This window comes from Syngnathus leptorhynchus, chromosome 19, assembly GCF_054491065.1.
Source record: "Syngnathus leptorhynchus isolate UIUO chromosome 19, UIUO_Slep, whole genome shotgun sequence".
NCBI lineage: Eukaryota > Metazoa > Chordata > Actinopteri > Syngnathiformes > Syngnathidae > Syngnathus > Syngnathus leptorhynchus.
Window position 1 is genome coordinate 5,001,693 of NC_141213.1, and position 20,130 is coordinate 5,021,822.

At 41.9% G+C, this 20,130-nt stretch overlaps 2 protein-coding genes and 1 non-coding gene across 4 annotated transcripts; 2 read left to right on the forward strand and 1 right to left on the reverse strand.

Annotated features, from left to right (window-relative positions):
* Positions 1–721: 721 nt before the first annotated feature.
* ctdspla (CTD (carboxy-terminal domain, RNA polymerase II, polypeptide A) small phosphatase-like a) lies at positions 722–14,027 on the reverse strand. Of its 2 annotated transcripts, XM_085939624.1 has the most exons (8): positions 13,813–14,027; positions 6,174–6,340; positions 5,380–5,412; positions 4,065–4,166; positions 2,948–3,004; positions 2,226–2,318; positions 1,518–1,703; positions 722–1,445 (listed from the first exon to the last, which is right to left on the reverse strand). In XM_085939624.1, exons 1-8 carry the CDS (start codon positions 13,886–13,888, stop codon positions 1,320–1,322), a joined length of 840 nt encoding a protein of 279 aa, XP_085795750.1. In that variant the 5' UTR covers positions 13,889–14,027; the 3' UTR covers positions 722–1,319. The 2 variants fall into 2 exon arrangements, with proteins under 2 accessions (XP_085795750.1, XP_085795751.1); XM_085939625.1 differs by lacking the exon at positions 5,380–5,412.
* A 1,569-nt stretch (positions 14,028–15,596) lies between these two features.
* Positions 15,597–20,124, forward strand: LOC147041779 (glycine--tRNA ligase-like). Its single transcript, XM_085939526.1, has 17 exons — positions 15,597–15,916; positions 16,524–16,625; positions 16,691–16,793; positions 16,857–16,998; positions 17,239–17,327; positions 17,452–17,528; positions 17,594–17,739; positions 17,807–17,956; positions 18,031–18,193; positions 18,256–18,420; positions 18,493–18,599; positions 18,679–18,825; positions 18,895–18,980; positions 19,056–19,165; positions 19,247–19,340; positions 19,454–19,644; positions 19,711–20,124. The coding sequence occupies exons 1-17, from the start codon at positions 15,659–15,661 to the stop codon at positions 19,834–19,836; spliced, it is 2,256 nt and encodes a 751-aa protein (XP_085795652.1). The 5' UTR covers positions 15,597–15,658; the 3' UTR covers positions 19,837–20,124.
* Positions 17,033–17,167, forward strand: LOC147041780 (small nucleolar RNA SNORA84). The gene has a single exon (XR_015069214.1). It is a non-coding gene; the product is annotated as a small nucleolar RNA SNORA84 (small nucleolar RNA).
* Positions 20,125–20,130: the final 6 nt, after the last annotated feature.

Below are 20,130 nucleotides of genomic sequence, written 5' to 3' on the forward strand. Positions count from 1 at the left end.
TTTCAAAGCTCTTTGCCAGGAGGTATCAAATTGAATTCGGAGTGATCAGTAAAGTGACAACAACAAATTCAAGACATCAGTTTGCTTTTCACATGAGACTTTTCAACTCGACCAACTCACATGACATCAACGGCTGTTTGTTTTGTGCATATCTCATAGTTTTTAACAATGAATCCAAAAAAAAAAGTGTTACATACCTTCGTAGTTGATTTGTCCTTGCTGGATGCCGTCCTCGTCATCATCATTGTCACAACCACTTCATGTCTGAGGCACAAAAGAAAAGCCTGTACAAAAAGACTTGCGGACTCACAAAAAGAAAACACACACAATCGGCTCACTAGAGCCAAAGCTAAAAGTTCACCTGGCATATCACATGAGGAGCCTAAGCTCCTTTAAGTTGCACATTAACCACTTGACATCCCTTTTTCCAGTTTATTCAACGGCGGTCGGCATCTTCAATGTCACCTGAAACAAACTGGTTTGGGTTCCTCAAATTCCTACATTGTGGTGTTCAAGTTCTAGCTGCAAATTACCAGCCAGCTAACGGGTACAAAATATTGCTGGAATAAAGTCACAATTATGTAAAAGTTCAACTGAAATATTTGGCAGAAATAAAATTGTAATTTAAGATGAATAAAATTGTAATATGATGAGCATTGTTAGTGTCATAATTAGTTTTCAAAAGTCTTCTGCAGCAACACACGAGGACACAAAGTGAGTGTGTGCAAACTTGCAGCTTTAATCATGTTGTACAGTACCATTTCCATTTTTTCCCCCATTATATTAATAAGCACCCGATCCCTTTGCTGAATCCCCCAACAAATAGAACTTCACATTATCTAGGCTAATTCATATATTTTTCTCAACACTGAATCATCATGTGACTCAAAAGAGTAATGCGTCATTCATTTAATCCAACAAAATCACATTTTCTTGTTAAATAGTGTGGCAATAATTCAGATTAACGCTTAGCTTAGCTGTTGGGTTGTTTTTTTTGTTTTTTTGTTTTTTTTAGGGTGCGGGACTGGGAGAGGGCTTATTGGAGTAACAAAGTGCACCCCCTACCCAACATGAGGAAACCAGCACAGTAATGAAGGCACTTCATTCTGAAAGAGAAAACAAAGTAACATCTTGCAGGAGAGAAAAAAACCAAACAAAAAAAAGTCACCCACTCTGGAACGAAACATTGTTTTTTTTTCTGGTAACTAAAATATGACTTTGATAGAAAAAGTACTTGTTTTAAGTATGTCTTCTTCTTATAAACATGGAGTATGTACATCAAGTCTCTTGAGGGGGTTTGGTTTGGGGGGGGCACCCTGCTACCTCTCCCTCAGGCTCTGTAAGAGGCTGTAAACGTCGTCCTCCTTGCTGAGGCCTTCGAAGATGGGCAGCAGCTCCAAGAGCTCCCTGTCGGCCATGTCGTCGAACCACGACTGCACCGGCACCTGAGGGACCACCCAAAAAAATAAAGTTAGTTGACTGAGCCGACCAAATCTTGATCAACTTTTGTTACTCACGGCGTTCTCAGGATGGAAGATGTAGGAGGCAGGCGAGTTGTCGACAATGATGACTTTGCCGAGCTCTCGGCCCAGCCGGCTGAGGTCTTTGACGTAGTTTCCTCTGTGGAACACACAGGATTCCCTGAAGAGACGAGCGCGGAACACTCCCCAGCGGTCCAGGAGGTCTGCCACGGGGTCCGCGTACTGCAAAGCGTGACATGGCGCAGTCAGACCACACGACATTATGGGCCATTTTCAAGCCATTTGGCACAATATGAAATAATCACACCCGCTCGCTTACTGTAGGGATTTCAAACTGGACGACTGACTGTTGTATACATTTGTCCACTAGACGGCGGTATTTCCCCCCCATTCAAATCATACAGTATTTTTTTACATCTTACTAATATTGATTGAATAGCATGTATATAAAAAGAAATTTCAGCATTGACTCCATCTCAGGGAATGCAAATTATTTAATCATCTTACATTTTATGGAATTTCTAAAAGTGTCAATTTGACCTGTGATAAAACACTAGGGCTCAAATCCCACCAAAATATCATCACGATCATAAATATTAATGTGATATTTGAAAATCCACTGCAGGATTGAGCAACTTTGGAGGGGAAATTAGAAAATTTGAAAAAAATATATGAAAATATAACATTTTTATAGCCGCTTTCGTGTTCTTTAGTGAGGCTATTTCAAGGACTTGTTGTGTTGACCTTAGCTAAACTGGCGGTGAAAAGGACACATTCAAACAGCTCCCCCATCCTTTGCAGGAACTCGTCCACGTGAGGCCTTTTCAGCACATACACCTGAAACGCAATATTAGTTTACACCAGAAATGAGAAAATCCACAGCTTTCATAATATTCCATATCTCCGCTGCCTTGGTCCTCCGCAGGTGTCCGGGGAATAGCTGCTGCTCCCGAGTGCAAGTAATCAAGAAGAGGCCGAGTTTGACGCAAAAAGCCTATCCTGGATTACTTGAACCAGGTCGCAGCTACATGTCAATGGCTGCTCCATAAGCAATAATAATAATAAATAAATACATACATACATACATACATAATAAATCAATACTACAAATAGTATAAAATTATGTAAGATATTAATTGAATAAATTTCAAATAGTAAGAAAAAATAAGTACCAAATGAAATAAGTTTAAATCAAAAAATTAATTACTATAAAAAAAACGCGACTTATAGTCCGAAAATTACAGTATTACAATGATAATAAATTGGAAATAATTATGTGAATGGCCAAAAATACAGAAAATGTATGATTCTTTAAAAGTAAGTGTCATTAAAAATAGATAGCACTTTGAATATATGACTTTGCTGTCATTTCTCCATACGTGGACTTCTACCTTGTGTATTGATGCAAAAAAACAACAACTAAATGTTTGCCCAAACTCGTATTTGTGGTGCATGTGAGCGCATACCTGATGAACAGTTCCATCAATCTCCACCGGAACGATGAAGTCTGCATTGCTAATAGGCTGCGAGGCAAACACAAGAAGACGCAGCGTTATCCAATCAATCACATAATGAGTGTCGGGGGCACACAGAGGTGAAAAACACCAGAGAGACTGCTGCAGAAGTGGAGGAGACGCAGCGCGGGAACGTAGGGAGAAGATAAAAAGAAGGGGAAGAAAATTGTCCAAAATAAAAAGGAACTGTAACAAAAAACTGAAAAAAAACCAATAAAACAACAAACAAATAAATAACACTTAATATTAACAATAATAATAATGGCAAAAATAAAAAAAACTGTAAAATTAACGACCCAATAAATAAAAAAAGTTCAAATAATTCATTAAGATCTATAACTATTTTTTCAAAATTACTCAAATGATTGGTGAGCATTTACATAAATGATAAAACCGCATGCCTTCATAATTTATTCATAATCTAATTTATATTATCACTCACATTAAATTTGAAGCACATCCAGTGTTGTACGCAGCTGCATTCTTAATACATAACACCAACCAAGTACTGTATAACGCTCTATATACATTATGTAACATGTCTATTTCTGTCCGCCGTACCACACATGTGGCTTTTGTCCAGCTTTCTAATTTGCATGCCGTCAAATGGCTCCAACCTACGAACCTTCCCAACGAGACCGTTCTACAGAAAGTTTCACTTTGATTTATAACATGGCCTGAAAGCATTTCTTGTTGATTTATGAAGCACAAGCATTTATTTGAGCACAGTTGAGTAAACAAGAAGCTGCAGCGTGAATCACTTGTTTCGTTTCGTTTTGTTTGGATGATTTTTGACATATCCGTACAGCAAAACAGCCTGCTGGACGTTCCCATGTGTGTTTGCGTGCGACCTCGTGCTGCTCGCATGTGACTCTTGAGTAATGGGTGGACCCGATGCACTGTGTGGACATATTTCTTTGTCGTCCGCCATTGAGACGCTGCGCAGCGGAGCATACGAATCAAATTATGAAAACGAGTTTCGTGTATTTGCCTTTTGCAACAACAATTATTTAAAAAAAAAAAAAAAAAAAGGGATCTATTACAAGTAGTTGTACGGCACCGTTCGTACCTTGAAGGAGCTGTGAACGAGCGTCTCGTCCAGGTCGATCACCACGCAGTTCCTGCCATAGTCTGCTATACTGACCTCGGGCAAGAGGAACTTGGCTGGAGGCTGCCGAGACAACACACACACACTTTTGAATGAATTCTGCACGCCCTTTCATCCGAGGAAATGATGCTTACACGCCGACAAACCACACAGAGAAATAAGTTAATTCAAAGGCAAATAGAAAAGAAAATCTGATCAGTAATTCATGAATACAATGATTTAAAGTCAAAAGATGTACTACACAGTCAAAAACAGTCAGATTTGTATTGAGGTCATTTTTCTGCCACTTTACATTTGTTGGATGTTAGTGGTGAGAACCGAACATTTTTCTTTTCTCTAGTGACATCATATGTTCCGACCAAATATTGTATGAAGCCGTATATTTATCGGACTCGAGCATTTGACAGAATCACAGTGTCTACTTCAAGTGACCTCATATTGACTCTTTGACTGTGCTGCCTTCGGGGACCGTGCCGGAAAGAAGAAGGGGGGGGGGGGGAGAAAAAAAAAAAAAAAAGGGGGAGCACTCGGGTTTGTTGCCAAAAAGGTCGCAGACTGACAGACAAGCGTGATGCGACAGATGGTACAGCCACAGGGGGCACGCGTGCACACGCGAGCGAGAGCACGCACGTTTTGCAATTCATGAATCTCTGAAGTCTTTTTTTTTTTCGGAGAGAATCACTTGCAGTTTCATAATAATGGCATTGGATTCCATGCCTTAAATGTGATTGTCGCACGCAGGTCGAAAAGAATTAAAGCGTTATCAAATTCCACGGGTCTTTTTAATGCAGCGTAGTGGCAATTGATTGTACTGTATGAGATAGATGATTTCATTTCATCAAGTGTTCAAAGGAGATCCATTTGTTGTTGCAATGCGAAACCATCCAGGAGTTGGGCTCAAGGGAAAATCAATATATATTATCATATAAAAACTATAATGCCACTGAGTTAGAGACCGAACCTCCACGAAGGCCAAACCATTGTGTCGAACAGTGGATTAGTACGTTTGAAAATTGTTATTCTTGCAAGCTGCTCCTACTTACTGCTGTGAAATTGGAATGTCCCTATTGCCAGATGAATCATCATTCTATTCTATTATTTCCTCATACCACGCCTATCTATAAAGTTTAATGGCAACCAATCAAAGAAAGATTGTCTGGTCTCCTTTCAGTAGATTGATCAAAATGGATGGGTGTGAACATGCAGCTTGAAGCAAGATGGGATAGAAAAACAATAATAATAATGATAATAATAATAAGAATAGGATAGTACATACACTGGGGATGGGGTCAGCCTGGACCTGGTCACACTGGAGGAGGTAAAGAAGGGAGGAAGGAGAGGAGAGGAGAGCAGTGAGCAAAGAAAAAACAAAAACGCTGCAAGAACATCAATATTGTAATCAACAAATGCACAGAAAGGGAGAGCGAGAGAGAGTGGGGTGCTTGTCAATAAAAAAGAGCCAGAGCTCCTGCAAATGACAAATAAAGCTGGACTAGACTCCGACAAACATGCGGGAGGGGGCACAAACTCCACAGCAAGGTTCGAAGCCCGCGCATTCCTCGCCTGGACGCGAGACATGTTTCGTGTAAACACCAAGAGGGATGGTCGGGTTATTTTTCACTGCGTTTGGAGCTTTTTAGGGGGCTTTTTGTACTCTTCGCCAGCTGCCCTCAACTTCACACGTCCATGCTACACTGGTCAAAATGAGAGTCAAGGAGGGGGTCGAGCAAGGAGGGTCCAATCTGTTACAAATAAAAATAAAAAAATAAAAAAGATATTGTGGAACAATCAAAGTCAAACATAATCTGGTCGCTTGAGTGAAGTGGGGGAAAAAATAAATAAATAATAAAGTACTCTCTATTGGACAGCGTCGAATGCTACATGCCCAGTGAGCGAGCTTGTTCCTGCTCGCCGAGGATAGTAAACAACTTTTAGGTTCAGCGAGTTTGAAGCAGCTGGAAACATTTGCGGCGGCAAGACTTGAAAAAGAAAAAGAAAAAAGAAAAAAAACATCAACAAGCTCCTGGCAACAGTAAGCGTAGAGCATGTAGAGAGACAAATGGTTCTCACCTTGGGAGGAGCGCCGTTCTCCTCGGGAGGCGGCGGCAGGGCATGCGTCTTGTTGTTGACGGCCGGCGCTTCCACCTGGTAGTCATTGTAGTTGCGAAAGCAGCAGAAGAAGGGGCTGAAAATGCTCCGACTGCGGTGCTTCTTGAGGCTGCTGTTGGACTGGGACACTGGAAGAGTAATAGGGTTGGGGTGATAGAGGTGAGGCGTGAAAAACAACATCCATCCATGCCACTTGACAACGAGAGCTGGGATCAAAACTAGGCCAATAGGACACACACACACAACAACAACAACAAAAACAAGAGTGTAAATCATTCGAGTGGCCAAGTCAATCTTCAGACTTGAACCCTATAGAGCACCTCACTTTACGTTGTTCCTTGGCATCAACAGTGCCTAAGCGATACATTTGCCTAAATGAAGATTCGCTTTAGTTCTGTGGCAAAAACAATGCCAAATGATGGTGCCAAAGGACGACTTTTGTCTTAACGAAGCTCCTCAATTTACAAGTCCTTATGCACCGAAAAGCCACACGATGGAATTAAGCTTCCTCGTGATTTACATGCTCATCAAACCATGTGACACATGCGGTCCAGCCATGCATGCTCAAGCCGCCTTCGGATTGACGCCTCAACCATCCCCGGCTCGCTCTGACTGCCTCCGACAGGACGTGGGCAGTCCGTTGTCTTTGTTCTCGGCATCTTTGAAGTCTACTGCTCAATTCGGATCCTTCCCACGAAGAGACTAAATATAGAGCGGGCTACGTTATCGGAATCACCGAAGCATAAAATTAACATAACCCATGTTAATGATGCCTCAATCACAGTGTCAGTCAACATTTTAACTAAGTATTGCCCGCTAAAAATCTAGGTGTGTTAAATAATATTATTAATATTTGTAACATTACGCCCAAAAATTGGTTAATTTTATTCAGTGTTCAATATAAAAGAGTATTAAAATCAAAGATATTCAATAGTATTTGACTAAAAGTTAGTTAGCTGTAATTTATTATAAATAATAGAAAAATCAATACACACCTGATTTCTCATTCCACACTTAATCTTCAAATCACTGCATTTTTTTTTCATCATACCAGCTATGGGCACTGCTATGTTTTGGTTTTGTAGTCTTTATTTTGTTTAAAAAGAAAAACACAATCCTATCCAAAATATATCAACCAAGAAAGCAATTGCGCTGTGATTGGCCACTTTCCAGGGGTGTAGTTTAGCACGCCAAGACATTTGAATTCAGCTTCCCCCTCAGAAGGCCTCAAGTTATTCTTCCATCTACATTTTTGCAACTTGTATATTTCCCGCCAGGAAAAGTTGGTGAAGGAGGGTTCCAAGAAAGGGCTTTGGGTGGTTAGTTCCACCCTCTCATCGTTTAAACATCCCTTCCTTTGCGCACAAACAACATAACTGAGCAAAACATTCCGACAAAAACATTATCTGCATAAATATCAATCTCAATACCTCATTGGAAGAGGTGCACAATACAGTATTGCCCCTGTGAAGACACTTGATCCAACATAACACACACACACACTCCTTCCAAGCGCCCTGTTACCTAATGTCGACGACAGTGGGGGGGAAGCTCCACAGCGACCAATGGCAGCCCCCGGCCAATGGGCGCCACGTGATCGGAGTAAACCTCCGACAAGACCGAGGGGGGGGGGGGAAAGCAGGAAATTCTCAGCATTCCTGACAGGAAGAGATAATCACCCCTGTGACCCAAAGCCTGGAATGACGCCAGGCTTCCAAGAGGGAGAGGAGAATATGATCCAGGGTTATGTCTGGCTCAGACGGCCTTGTTTACAGTCGCTTTAAAAAGCACAAGACGTGACTTGTTTATGTTTGGAACAGTAAATCCAGTTAATTATAGAGTAGATCAAATTTTACGTCTTTCTATTTCTCTGTCATGTATTGCGAACAACAATATAAGTATAATATATTTTCTCTGTCTATATATTTTGCCCTACAATCTTCAGTTATTCCCCCAATTGATCAAAACAATTTTTCCGCTTGGCAGTCGTGGTTGAGCGATCATGCAGGTAAAGAGGTCAGTTGCCTGGCCCGTAATTGTGAGAGCCGTCACTTTAATAATTCAAATGGAAAAACAGGGTCGCTTTAAAATGCCACGGCTGTGTGCATGGTATACTGATCAAATAATAGACTTACCAAGATAGAATACAAGCGGAGCCGCTGGGATTCCAATGCTATATTTGCTGCAAAACAGCCACATGGCCTCAGGCAGTTGGCAGTATCATCATTTTAATCCTGTACTTTAGATTTTCAGACCTGGACATACACCAGTGTGGGGAATCCCTGATTTTTTCTTTTATTTAATTTTATATTTAGACATTGATAGCTTTTTTGTGCCTTTTTTTTTTTTAAAGGAAGCGGGAAATTGGTGAGGTTTTCTACAAATGTTTTGTAATTGGCATAAAGACACTAATGTGAGGGGTGATGAAATTTGAAATGATAAAAGTCACCCAAAAAAACTATGATAAGCAAACATCTTAGTTCAGACAAATAAAACAATGAAGTCGTAAAACGAGACAGAAAAAAAGAAGTCTCTTGCACTGTGTGAAGTGATTCATTTTTTGCACGGATCTCCGACTAAAATCTTGAAATCATCCGCACACAAGCTGAGTTGTAACACCCGAGCTCCCGATGCTAATTGCATAACCAGATTGGCTTCATGAGCAGTATTTACACCGAAGAGCATCTGTGCATCATCACAATACGCTAACACACACAAACACACACACGATACACACTTGGGTCAAGTCAAGTGATGCCAGATGAGCTGAGGACGCAGTTCAAGCAGTGCATGAAGTAGCAGACCTTGAAGTACTTGTACCTCAAAGCATCTTTCCCCATTGACAAGAATGGAAATGCAATTAATCTGTTCCATCTTTCCAAAACAAACATTTGTAGTGAATTTTAACACACACAACAACTCACTTGATAATACAGAACACAACACAATAAAATACAATAAATTTGAATTTTTGCCACACTTTTTGCTCTAATTTACTGGGCATTGTGGTGAGACATATATGATATATTTATGTGTGTTTTCTGTTGCAGGTTTGCGACAGCAGGGGAGGGGGCTGACAGCTGCAAGTGTGTTTGTGTGTGTGTGGTGGGATTAAAACACTGAGCGCTCAGCGAAGAAATAATGAGCGCGATGAGACTGTGCCGCTACAGTTACGCAACCAGACTGTGAAGTTCCTCCCCACCCACGGAGCTGACATCCACTTTGGTGTTTTCCTAACCGACGGCAAGATGGATGGCTGTGCGGTGTGTGTGAGGTTAACTTATTTTTACACAAGCTAGATGAATCGATTAATTATTGATGCATCATGATTATTTCAATTATAGTTTTATGTGCAACATTGTGTTACATCTTCAAATGAAAGGTGAGATGATCTTGTTGAATCAGGTAGTACAATCTCTTCAAAGATCCGAGAAGGATATTTTGAAATGGTTTGTTTCGCAACATCAAACTTACCCATCTGACACACTCCGGAGAGCAAATACATAAAAAGAGATCAAGGAAACCACCTTGGAACCCTCGCCTCCCTCCTTCTGCACAACTTCCAGGAAAATACATACTTCTCTTCATTCAGGCAGAGTCTCCTTTGAAGCAAAATTCCATTAATATTTAAAATACAAAGAAGACTGTTCTTATTGAGAAAAAAAAAGTTGTTTTAAGTGTAACTCATACCAAATCAACATCAGAACAACTATTGTTTTAAAGACTTAAAGGGAACATTTTATTCCTTGGATAAAACCACTTGGATCTGTGTCCATCAAGTGTGACATCAAACAAGGAAATCTTTTGTTCTCTTATTCGTCAATATGTCTGTGAATGAGCCGCTCTGCACTTTAACCTCTTAGTTATATAAGAGTAGGGCTGAACAAATAATCAAAACATAATGTGAGGCAGCAATATCGAGAATAAAAAAACAAAAAACACCAACTCTGCTTTATTTAGTGTGCTCAGAAGAAACCGATCACAATCAAGTTAAGTTAAGCACACGTTTGCTACTATTTAAAGTGCATCTGGTTAATGCAATTTGATGGACTCATTTCAGCGGGACAAAAGTATACCATCGTCAAAGAAACTGCAACTGAAAAACATTGCATTGTAGAACTCGATTTCATGTAAAAAGACATAAATAGAAACAATCCCCAGCGGCGGAGAGCGATCCCGCACATTCGCTTAACAAGCTCATCAGTCACGGAGCTTACAAGACACACACGATTGGCTTCTTCACAATCAGCTAGTTGGTACGATACTGGGAAAAATGTTTGGGTTTTTTTTTTTTTTTTTTTTTAGCACGCTTCCCGTTGGGATTCTGATCATCTTCTTCTCTGGAATAGACTCATAAATCTGGACTAAGGGGCGCCGCCATTCCGCTCGCTGCATCGGGATATTGACGTTAGTGTGGGCGGTTTGGGATTGACACGCAGCCGCCTTCCATACTAAATACTAACCTCTCTAACGTTCTCATTTTTTAGCCTCCTTTCAGTGGGGCCTAGAAGAAATTCCTCGCTACCGTGACATCTCATTATTTACACCTGGCATTTTTAGGGGTAACCTACACATAAAAAAAGAGAATTTCATGAATAACAGCTTGCTTCCCATCAGACCCGACCCACCCTGTGCATTGAACACAGCCTCTTAAAGGCTGAAGGTTCATTCGTAGCCTTGAGATGCCCTCTGAGATGACTTTGCATCGAGTGGAGGGGGGAAGCTCCACTGCTGGGTGGAAAGCACACATAATGAAAAACACTTGACTATTTGGATCTCCAAGCAAAAAAAAAAAAAAAAAAAGGCACCCAAACAACAACAAAGTATCCAATTTCAGGTTGCGAAGTGAAACTGAAAATTGAAATCTCTCAAATCGGCTTTTTAGTTGTACTAGGTTTTCTCCTCGTGACAAATTCCTTAAAATGAAGACTTGTGCTCTTCATGACCTGATTATCAAGGTATGTCATCTATATGTCCGCCGATAGGTTTGAGAAGCTAAAAGACTAATCTGATTGGAGTAATTGGCTGATCCACTCAGAACTATCACAGCAAAAGCCTCTCGACGAAGCCTTTTGAAGCGAGGGTCCGCTTATTACAGGCCGTTGCATCATTCCGAGCAAGACGCCAAAGAAAAAGTTGGGAAGAGAATTAAACATCTGCTCGGGGGCTGTGATATAGTGGATATAAAAACTCTACTCAATGCTTTTGAAATGCTTGCGATTAAAAACGGACACAAAGATGAACAGCACATTAGTGCAAAACCTTCAGGCTTCTGCTAGAAAGCGGAAAAATGTCAAGAAAAGCTGACTAGAACAGCCACCTCGAGAAAAAAAATCTTATCAATTGAGTAGATAGAATAGAATATGTTCTGAAAGGATTATATAAGACTCATTAAGATCACAAACAGCTGTCAATCAAACAGGAGTGTGTCGACTTTTAATATCCACCACATCTCATTCTGTGCTTGTGTCTATCACCAAAGGTAACCTCGGCTTGGCTTTGGGATGTTATATTCTATAGAGTGTAACTAAGCACATTATCATTCCCAGGCTTGCTTCAATTCACGTCATCCATAATGCATGAAGATACAATCTCCACCTGACCAAACGTCGAATAAAATTCGCCTCTAATGACTTACTACAAACGTCTCGAGTCAGAATGAAACTGATAGGACTCTGGAAATAGTCTATTGTGAAATATTCAGTATGTGTATGAGTGTGATTCACATCGTGTGTATGTCATCTTAGATCGTGAACTTAATTTGAGGACGGGATGAAGATAATATGCTCTTTCTACAACAGGATTTTGCGTTCTAATACTTAAAGCACTATATTATTCTAAATAAGTTTTGAATCCATTAGAAAAAGGTTTTTTTAATCACCAAATGAGGACATTTTTAAGTGACACCCAGATGTATACTTTTTTTTTTCATATGCAAGATGTAAAAAAACATCATCCAAACATTTATCTTGGATCGCAAACCAGTACTAAAATTCAATGGGTTCTTCCTCTACCCCTTAAATAAATATTTCTTGCACACATACTAACAATGACAGGCTTAGGGGGGGTAAAGGTCATGTTGATGCAGATGGTAAAATTCTGTATTAAGTTTATTTAATGATGCCAAGTGAGAATTCGCTGAGTCATGAGATAGATTCACGTGGAGCTCAGCGGAGGGTGACTGCTGTACGTTGACCTTTCCTCCCACACAGGATGGGGTATGAAATGTGGCCTGGATCCAGAAGACCCCCATTGGATGCTCATTGGGACAAAAGAACTCACCATACAATTTCCTTGCGATAATTGGTTAGCAATAACGATGAATTTATATATGATAAACACAATTGCTCTGAGAAAAAAAGTCATGTCAATTGCAGAAGAACTCACTATTGACATCATTTCAATATTTTGACACTGCAATAAAGAAAAATACACGACACGATATACCAATTAGATCTATCTAATGTAACTAGAGAGGGAAACAAAAAAAAAAAGTGTTAAAATCAAGAGATATCAACCCTGGCTTTGCATTTACGCCAAAACAAAACGCATCCGCCGTGAAACGTCTGGTTTAGCGCTCAGTCAGACTGATCTGCTCAGATTAGCGACAAAGTAAATGAAAACTGAAAATCTCCCCCCAAAAAAACTCACTGGAGGATTTGCCACTGACACATGGTGAACATCAGTGCAAAAATAGCAAATCGTCCTTTCCCTTCAATCATCTGCAGGTTGGGCCTCAAAATGGGTCCATTAAGTTTGTTATTCAGTCATCCTTCATTTAATAGTAATAAATAAAATGATGTATTTTGTACTAAAATTTGTGCGTTGACCTGTACTAGACCATTGTTGTTGGTCTCGTAGTCATAAATTCTACCTTGCAGTTGTCAAATTCTGGATTCAAAGTTGGTTGCAAGCTTTTTGTGTAAAATTTGCCTCTCCTCTAAATGTTTATGAATAGTCTACCTTCCGGCTACATTCCAAAAACATGACATCTCATCAAGACTCTAAATTGCACATAAGTGTGAATGGGCTGTTGAGTCCAAAGTCAGCTTGGACAAAGCTTCAGAAGTACATGATAAGTTTAAAAAAACAAAACAAAAACATTAAACATTGTTTTTCCACTGCTGTACTATAAACAGCGCAAAGAAACGCTATTAATAATTTTGCATGCTGCACACAAGAATAGTAATAATCCAATAAAAACTAGAATAAGCACAAAGGAAGAACTATTTCAGGGTTCTAAGCAACATTTGCATATTTACTCGTTTTACTCGAGGTAAACCCAGCAATGTTTTGTCAATAAGCGACATAAACAACGACAGAAAGGACCCGCCCCCTGTTGCAAAGGAAGCAGCTATGTGCAATCACACACGAAAACATGTCAAAATCGTTTCCATCAAGAACATTTTCATTAAATAGTAACAAGACATTTAATGCCAACAACGGAGGTGAAGCATCCGAGTATTTGTTATTGCAGTATTCGGTGTCCTCTGCACCCTGCAATTTTTTTTAATTTTTTTTTTTTTACACACGGTGAACGGAGAAAAAAAAATAACCATGGAAGCGTGCCTTAATAAACCAAGAAATGCACATCTCTTACCTTTGTCTTGACTCGCGCAAATGCTTTCCTCCTCTTTGGGATTTGCAACCTGTGTTATAATGGACGTGTTGTCCATGGAAAAAGCGAGATGTGGTGCGCCTTCGTAGGGCTGCACCGTGTTATTCCTCGGCGAACATGACTGTCAAAGCCAGTCGACTACACTTCCCAGGAGACTTTGCAAACCGGCCGCTGCATCATGAACCCGTTCATGCGTGTGGGGGCCACCGCAACATTGGAGCAGGATGGAGGTGGGGAGGGGGGGCTATATTTGAAGAAAAAATAACTCCGTCCCTGTGCGCTTCCCCCGTGCTTCTTCCGCGCACTGTATTTGTGTTACCGCATCCACAGCTAAGCGGCGCTATACGTGCTCCTGACACTGTAAAGACACGCCTCCGAGGGACCCCCTTCCCTCCCCATACTATGACAGGGATGGGCAACCTGCGGCTCGTGGACCATCCGATGCATAATTTCAGGATACCTCTTTATGTAAAACCTCAAAGGAATTGGTAGAAAAACTCCCCCCAAAATAATAAATGAATAAATTAACTCAGTAAATAAAAAAACGAAAATATCTATATTACTAATATATCACTGCACATGAGGCATTAAATGCATCTTAAAGTGTCCATCCTCCTATATAGATGAACAAACATTATTCATGCAGGTTCATTTGTGGAGGAGAATAAGTCCAAAGTGCTTCCCTGGTTCTTTGCCAGCAGGGACAACGTCCAAGTTCACCTTCCCTGTCTGTCACTTTAATGCCGCACAGGCCCACCCAGCCCTAACTGACCTCACCTGAACTTTTAATGGAGGATTCATGTGTAACATGGTGCAACTTTTAAATATGACAGGGCAATTGACTCCAGGACAATGAAGGTTCCATCTATCCATCATGTTGAAAGTATAGGAACTACTTGTCTGCTAGCTAATAACATTCCAACACACATAAGGCACTCAGTGACTTCTTTCACTTTTGTTGGATGAATTTATTTCATGATGTCTTCTACCTTTATAAGATAAGATTGAATGCTTCACTTCTGAGTCATTCCTTTAACAGCCAGTTGGACTCTCCTCTTTATGAGCTAACTGAGTGGCCCTGCCTGGAGCCACATACATTGATAAATTATTAAAATACACGGTTGTCATATTTGCTTTGATAAACCACAGATGATCAGGCTTGTTATCTTCAAGCACATGTGGCGTGCTTGCAGACGCCTTGAATGTTTAGCTGAGTACAAAACTTCTCCAGCAGCCTTCTAACAAAAGTAAATGTAAAAACACAATGATATAAAAGATTAGCTGGGTAATAAAAATATCCACGCACGCACGCACGCACGCACGCACGCACGCACGCACGCACGCACGCACGCACGCACGCACGCACTTTTCCCCCGATTTATAACAATTTTCTTCAAAATGCATTTGCTTTTTTAAACAAACAGTTTTTTCGTTTTTTAGTTAAGTCAACCACGCATTCTGATTCACAAATTGATCAGAATTACGTTGTAAATCAATTACCTCCAGTCGCTGCACCTTAAACATGTAGTTTTAGTGACATCTAGTGGATAGTACTCGAACAACACCCAAGTAATTCCGACGCAGCAACTAGCCAAATAAAGACAATGTTTTCAAAAACGTAAATTGTCTAGAGTCACGAGTGCCAATTTCAGCCCTTTTTCCCCCAATTCTATTAAAGCAAGTTAATTTGTGACGAATCTGCAGATGCGTGATTTAGCTAGATATTTCCTTTAAACTGAGACGAAAGTGCGAGCAATGTACGCAAAGAACGTTTACTTCACAGCAGAACGATTTCATCATTCTTGTCTTCTCGCATTACTGGTTGTCCATGCTGGTTCTTCTCCGCAGGGCTGCTGCATCGGCGCTGCTGAGGACCACCCCCGACATTCCCTCCCTCTGCTCGGTGCTACAGGTCCGGTGTGTTTGGTTTGATCGGCTCCAAAACCGGCCCTTTTCCACGTCAGCGCCCCTTTTAACTAAGAACAAGAAGAAGAGCCTGTGGGAGCAGCGGCTGGAAGGACGAACAACAATGGACTGCGACATGGAGCAAATCCTTGCCCCCTTGAGGCTTGCAGTCAAGGAACAGGTAACATATTCGCTTATGCGTAGTGTAAAATATTTTCATGGCGACGCTGCGTTTAGTTTCAGACCAGTATAGTTCATCCCAGGCAATGAATGGGGCTTTGCCAACTAGCTCGATGCTAACACTCACAAGCAGTCATGTCTGCGCCCATTTGCCACGTTTCAATCGCAGCCATAGCTGAGGTTTTTTAAACTGGGTGTGGCCCAAGGAATGGGGAAGTTAATGCATTTTTTAAATTATTTCAAAATAGTGTTTCCGTGAAGTAGGCTTTTTTTTTTTTTTGCATAAACATTTTGCTGCATCAAAACATGTCACAGTGTCTTTTTTGATTCAAGTCTGTCAAGTCAATTTGGATTTCATTAAAGGTCAACTAATGAGTTTTATTTATATGTATAAGTGAGGATGAAGATAGCCCATTCAGAGCTTTAAAAGCAAATGATATTTTTACCTGCATCTTAAAGACAGGAGTCAGGGCTGCAACTTGATTGACAGCTATAGCAACTTTAAAAGGAGAAACTTGTCATTGTCATCACATTTCGCATTTAATTGGTTGAACATTTTCGATCTGTGTGCGCCCCACTTAAAAGAGGCCACCTGTCTGTTTTTACAGGGAGATCTGGTGCGGCAAATGAAGCAGGATGGCGCTCCTGATGTGGACGTTACCAAAGCGGTGGCTGAACTCAAAGCAAGAAAACGGAATTTAGAGGCCAAGGTACGACAAATTGAACACTCTCTGCAATCTTGAAGAGGATTAATAGCTTAAACTTGTGACCGCAGGAGCTGGCGTTGCAACCCAAAGATGACATTGTGGACAGAACAAAGATGGAGGACACTCTGAAGAGGCGTTTCTTCTACGACCAGGCCTTCGCCATCTATGGCGGTAAGCTAAAGCTTGCATGTTGTTGTTTTTTTTAAACTGCATTGACCACGTGGTGATTCTCAGGTGTGAGCGGCCTGTACGACTTTGGGCCGGTGGGCTGCGCCTTGAAGAACAACATCCTGCAGGCGTGGAGGCAGCACTTCATTCAAGAGGAGCAGATCCTGGAGATCGACTGCACCATGCTCACCCCCGAGCCTGTCCTTAAGTGAGCCAAAATGACACGCTTGTGTTTTTTGGCCGCCTGGTGGTTCCTAGAGTCAGCTATGAAATGCTTGACTTCGGGTTATTTTTGACAAGCGCACATTGACTCTGCGATTTCATGCATGGGAGCTGACATTATCGCAGACTTCCATAGCCCGGTTGCAGATACAATCTTTCAAAGTGACTGTGTATAACATATCGTAGCACCTGGAGAGGCATTGAGCATTTTTGTTTGTGTCAACAGGACATCAGGACACGTCGACAAGTTTGCTGACTACATGGTGAAAGATGTCAAGAATGGAGAGTGCTTCAGGGCGGATCATCTCCTCAAAGGTAATCCTAACAGTTGGACTTTGATTTATGATATATAGTGAAAAAAAACATTCTTCAGATCTAAATGGTCATTTATAAATGTGTGCTTAGCATGTTAGCATTCAATGATTGTTTTCTTCTGTAGCTCACCTCCAGAAGATGATGGCTGACAAGAAATGTACTGCTGAGAAGAAGGCCGAGATGGAGGATGTCATCACGCAGGTCCGACCGGAACCTTACCGAAAGGGATCTACTTTGGATGACACGATTAACGTTATATTCCACAGATGGACAACTACACCCAGCAAGAACTGACCGACCTTTTCGTCAAGTACAACGTCAAGTCCCCCACCACAGGAAATGACCTCACAGCTCCCATCTCCTTCAACCTCATGTTCCAGACCTCCATCGGACCAGGAGGGAACATGCCAGGGTACAAAAAAAAAAGAAAACAACAACGATCAGCGTTAATGCCGACTAATGGTTGTCTTGATTTGTAGCTATCTGAGGCCTGAAACCGCTCAGGGAATCTTCCTCAATTTCAAGCGACTGTTGGAGTTCAACCAGGGTAAGCTCCCTTTCGCTGCCGCTCAGATTGGAAACGCCTTCAGGAATGAAATCTCGCCTCGCTCCGGACTCATTCGCGTCAGGTGAGGGGGGTACAGCAAAAAATTGTTCCTCCGGTACACGTATTCATGTGAACAAGTCATCATTGTACCTTCAGAGAGTTCACCATGGCCGAGATCGAGCACTTTGTGGACCCCAGTGAGAAAGTCCACCCCAAGTTCTCAAACGTAGCCGACCTGGATATCCTGTTGTACTCCTCCAAGGCTCAAACCAGCGGCCAGTCTGCACACATCATGAGACTCGGCGATGCTGTGGAGCAGGTAGGATAGATTGACGTGTTTACAATTGGATGGCACTTATCTCCCTCTTTCTTGTCTTGAAGGGTGTGATCAATAACTCCGTCCTGGGGTATTTCATCGGTAGGATCTACCTCTATCTCACTAAAGTCGGAATAGCCAAAGATAAGCTTCGCTTCCGCCAGCACATGGACAACGAGATGGCCCACTACGCGTGCGACTGCTGGGATGCCGAAACCAAAACCTCCTACGTGCGTTTCTGTGCAACGTTTTTAACTTGGTCTTACAGAATTCCGCTAAATGTGACCTTTTGTCCCTCGCAGGGTTGGATCGAGATCGTGGGGTGCGCCGACCGCTCCTGCTTTGACCTGAAGTGTCACGCCCAAGCCACTAAGGTGCCCCTGGTGGCTGAAAAGCCACTTAAAGAACCCATATCCTTCAAAAACACCTTTGCGAGTGTTTTACCGGGCCACGCACTTTCGAAAAACGCGTCCTTAATGTCGGCCGCACAAAGTTGTAAACGTCGTACAGTTCGAGCCAAACAAAGGAGTCATCGGCAAGGCGTACAAGAAGGACGCCAAGATCGTTATGGACCACCTGGCCACGTGCGAGGAATGCTCCATTGCCGAAAAGGAGCAGCTCCTCAACGAGAACGGGTAAGTGGCGAAAGCTCAAGAAAAACTCGTCGAGTTTTGAACGCCGAGAGTCTGTTTTGAATCCCGCAGAGAGTTCACCGTCGAGGTGGGGGGAAAGACGTTCCAACTGACCAAAGACATGGTGGCTGTCAAGCGATTTCAGAAGACGCTACATGGTGAGAGCTGAGGTCAAGCGCCACTTGTGGGAGTGGCCGCGCTTAATTTTTTGGGTTCCCCCCCCCCCCCTGCAGTGGAAGAAGTAGTTCCCAACGTCATTGAGCCATCGTTTGGTATCGGCAGGATCATGTACACCATCTTTGAGCACACCTTCCACGTCCGGGCGGGCGACGAGCAAAGGACGGTAAGTGGAATGAATGACGTACAAATAATTTAACTTCTTGCATGTGCACATTTGAACTCGTACAACCTCTTGTGTCCCCAGTTCTTCAGCTTCCCAGCAACCGTTGCTCCATACAAGTGCTCTGTTTTGCCACTCAGTCAAAACCAAGAATTTGTGCCTTTTGTTAAAGAACTCTGTAAGTATTGCTTTTAAAAGTGTGGGTTTGACCTATTTTGTGTCTTTCAATTTAGTTTCCAATCGACTTAAAAATGTAACTTGCCTTAAGCTGCATCTCTTCTCTCCTTTCAGCCGAGGCCATGACCAGAAACGGCGTGTCCCATAAGGTGGATGACTCTGCGGGGTCCATCGGGAGGCGCTACGCCCGGACAGACGAAATTGGCGTGGCGTTTGGCATCACCATCGACTTTGACACCGTCAACAAGACGCCACACACCGCCACCTTGAGGGACAGAGACTCAATGAGGCAGATCCGAGCCGAGGTACAGTACAATCCCCATATGTAGTTATGCACTTTTTAAAAACTATATGACAATTGTTTTTTTTAGGTGAGCGAGCTTCCCGTGATCATACGGGATTTGGCTAACGGTACTCTGACCTGGGCAGAAGTGGAGATCAAGTATCCCATCTTTGAAGGACAGGAGACCAGCAAGAGGGACGCGATGGAGGAATGAAGTCCTTCTTTCTCACTTCCGCCGACAGGGAATAAAATATATGACACAGACTTTTGTTGCATTCGCATCACCAGAAGAACATCACGATGAGCAAGTCCACAAGGAGGAGCTGCATTTCAACCATGTATGACAACCACTCTTGTGTTTTCAAAAGGGAGAAAGTGGCATCAGCTTGCGTCTTTGACAGAAGGAAAGACTGCTGTTGTTCTGCTTTTCAGGCTGACCGGATTGAGATATTTAAATCTCTTAATAAAAAACAGCCAGCACTTACTGGACATCTGCATACCATTTTGC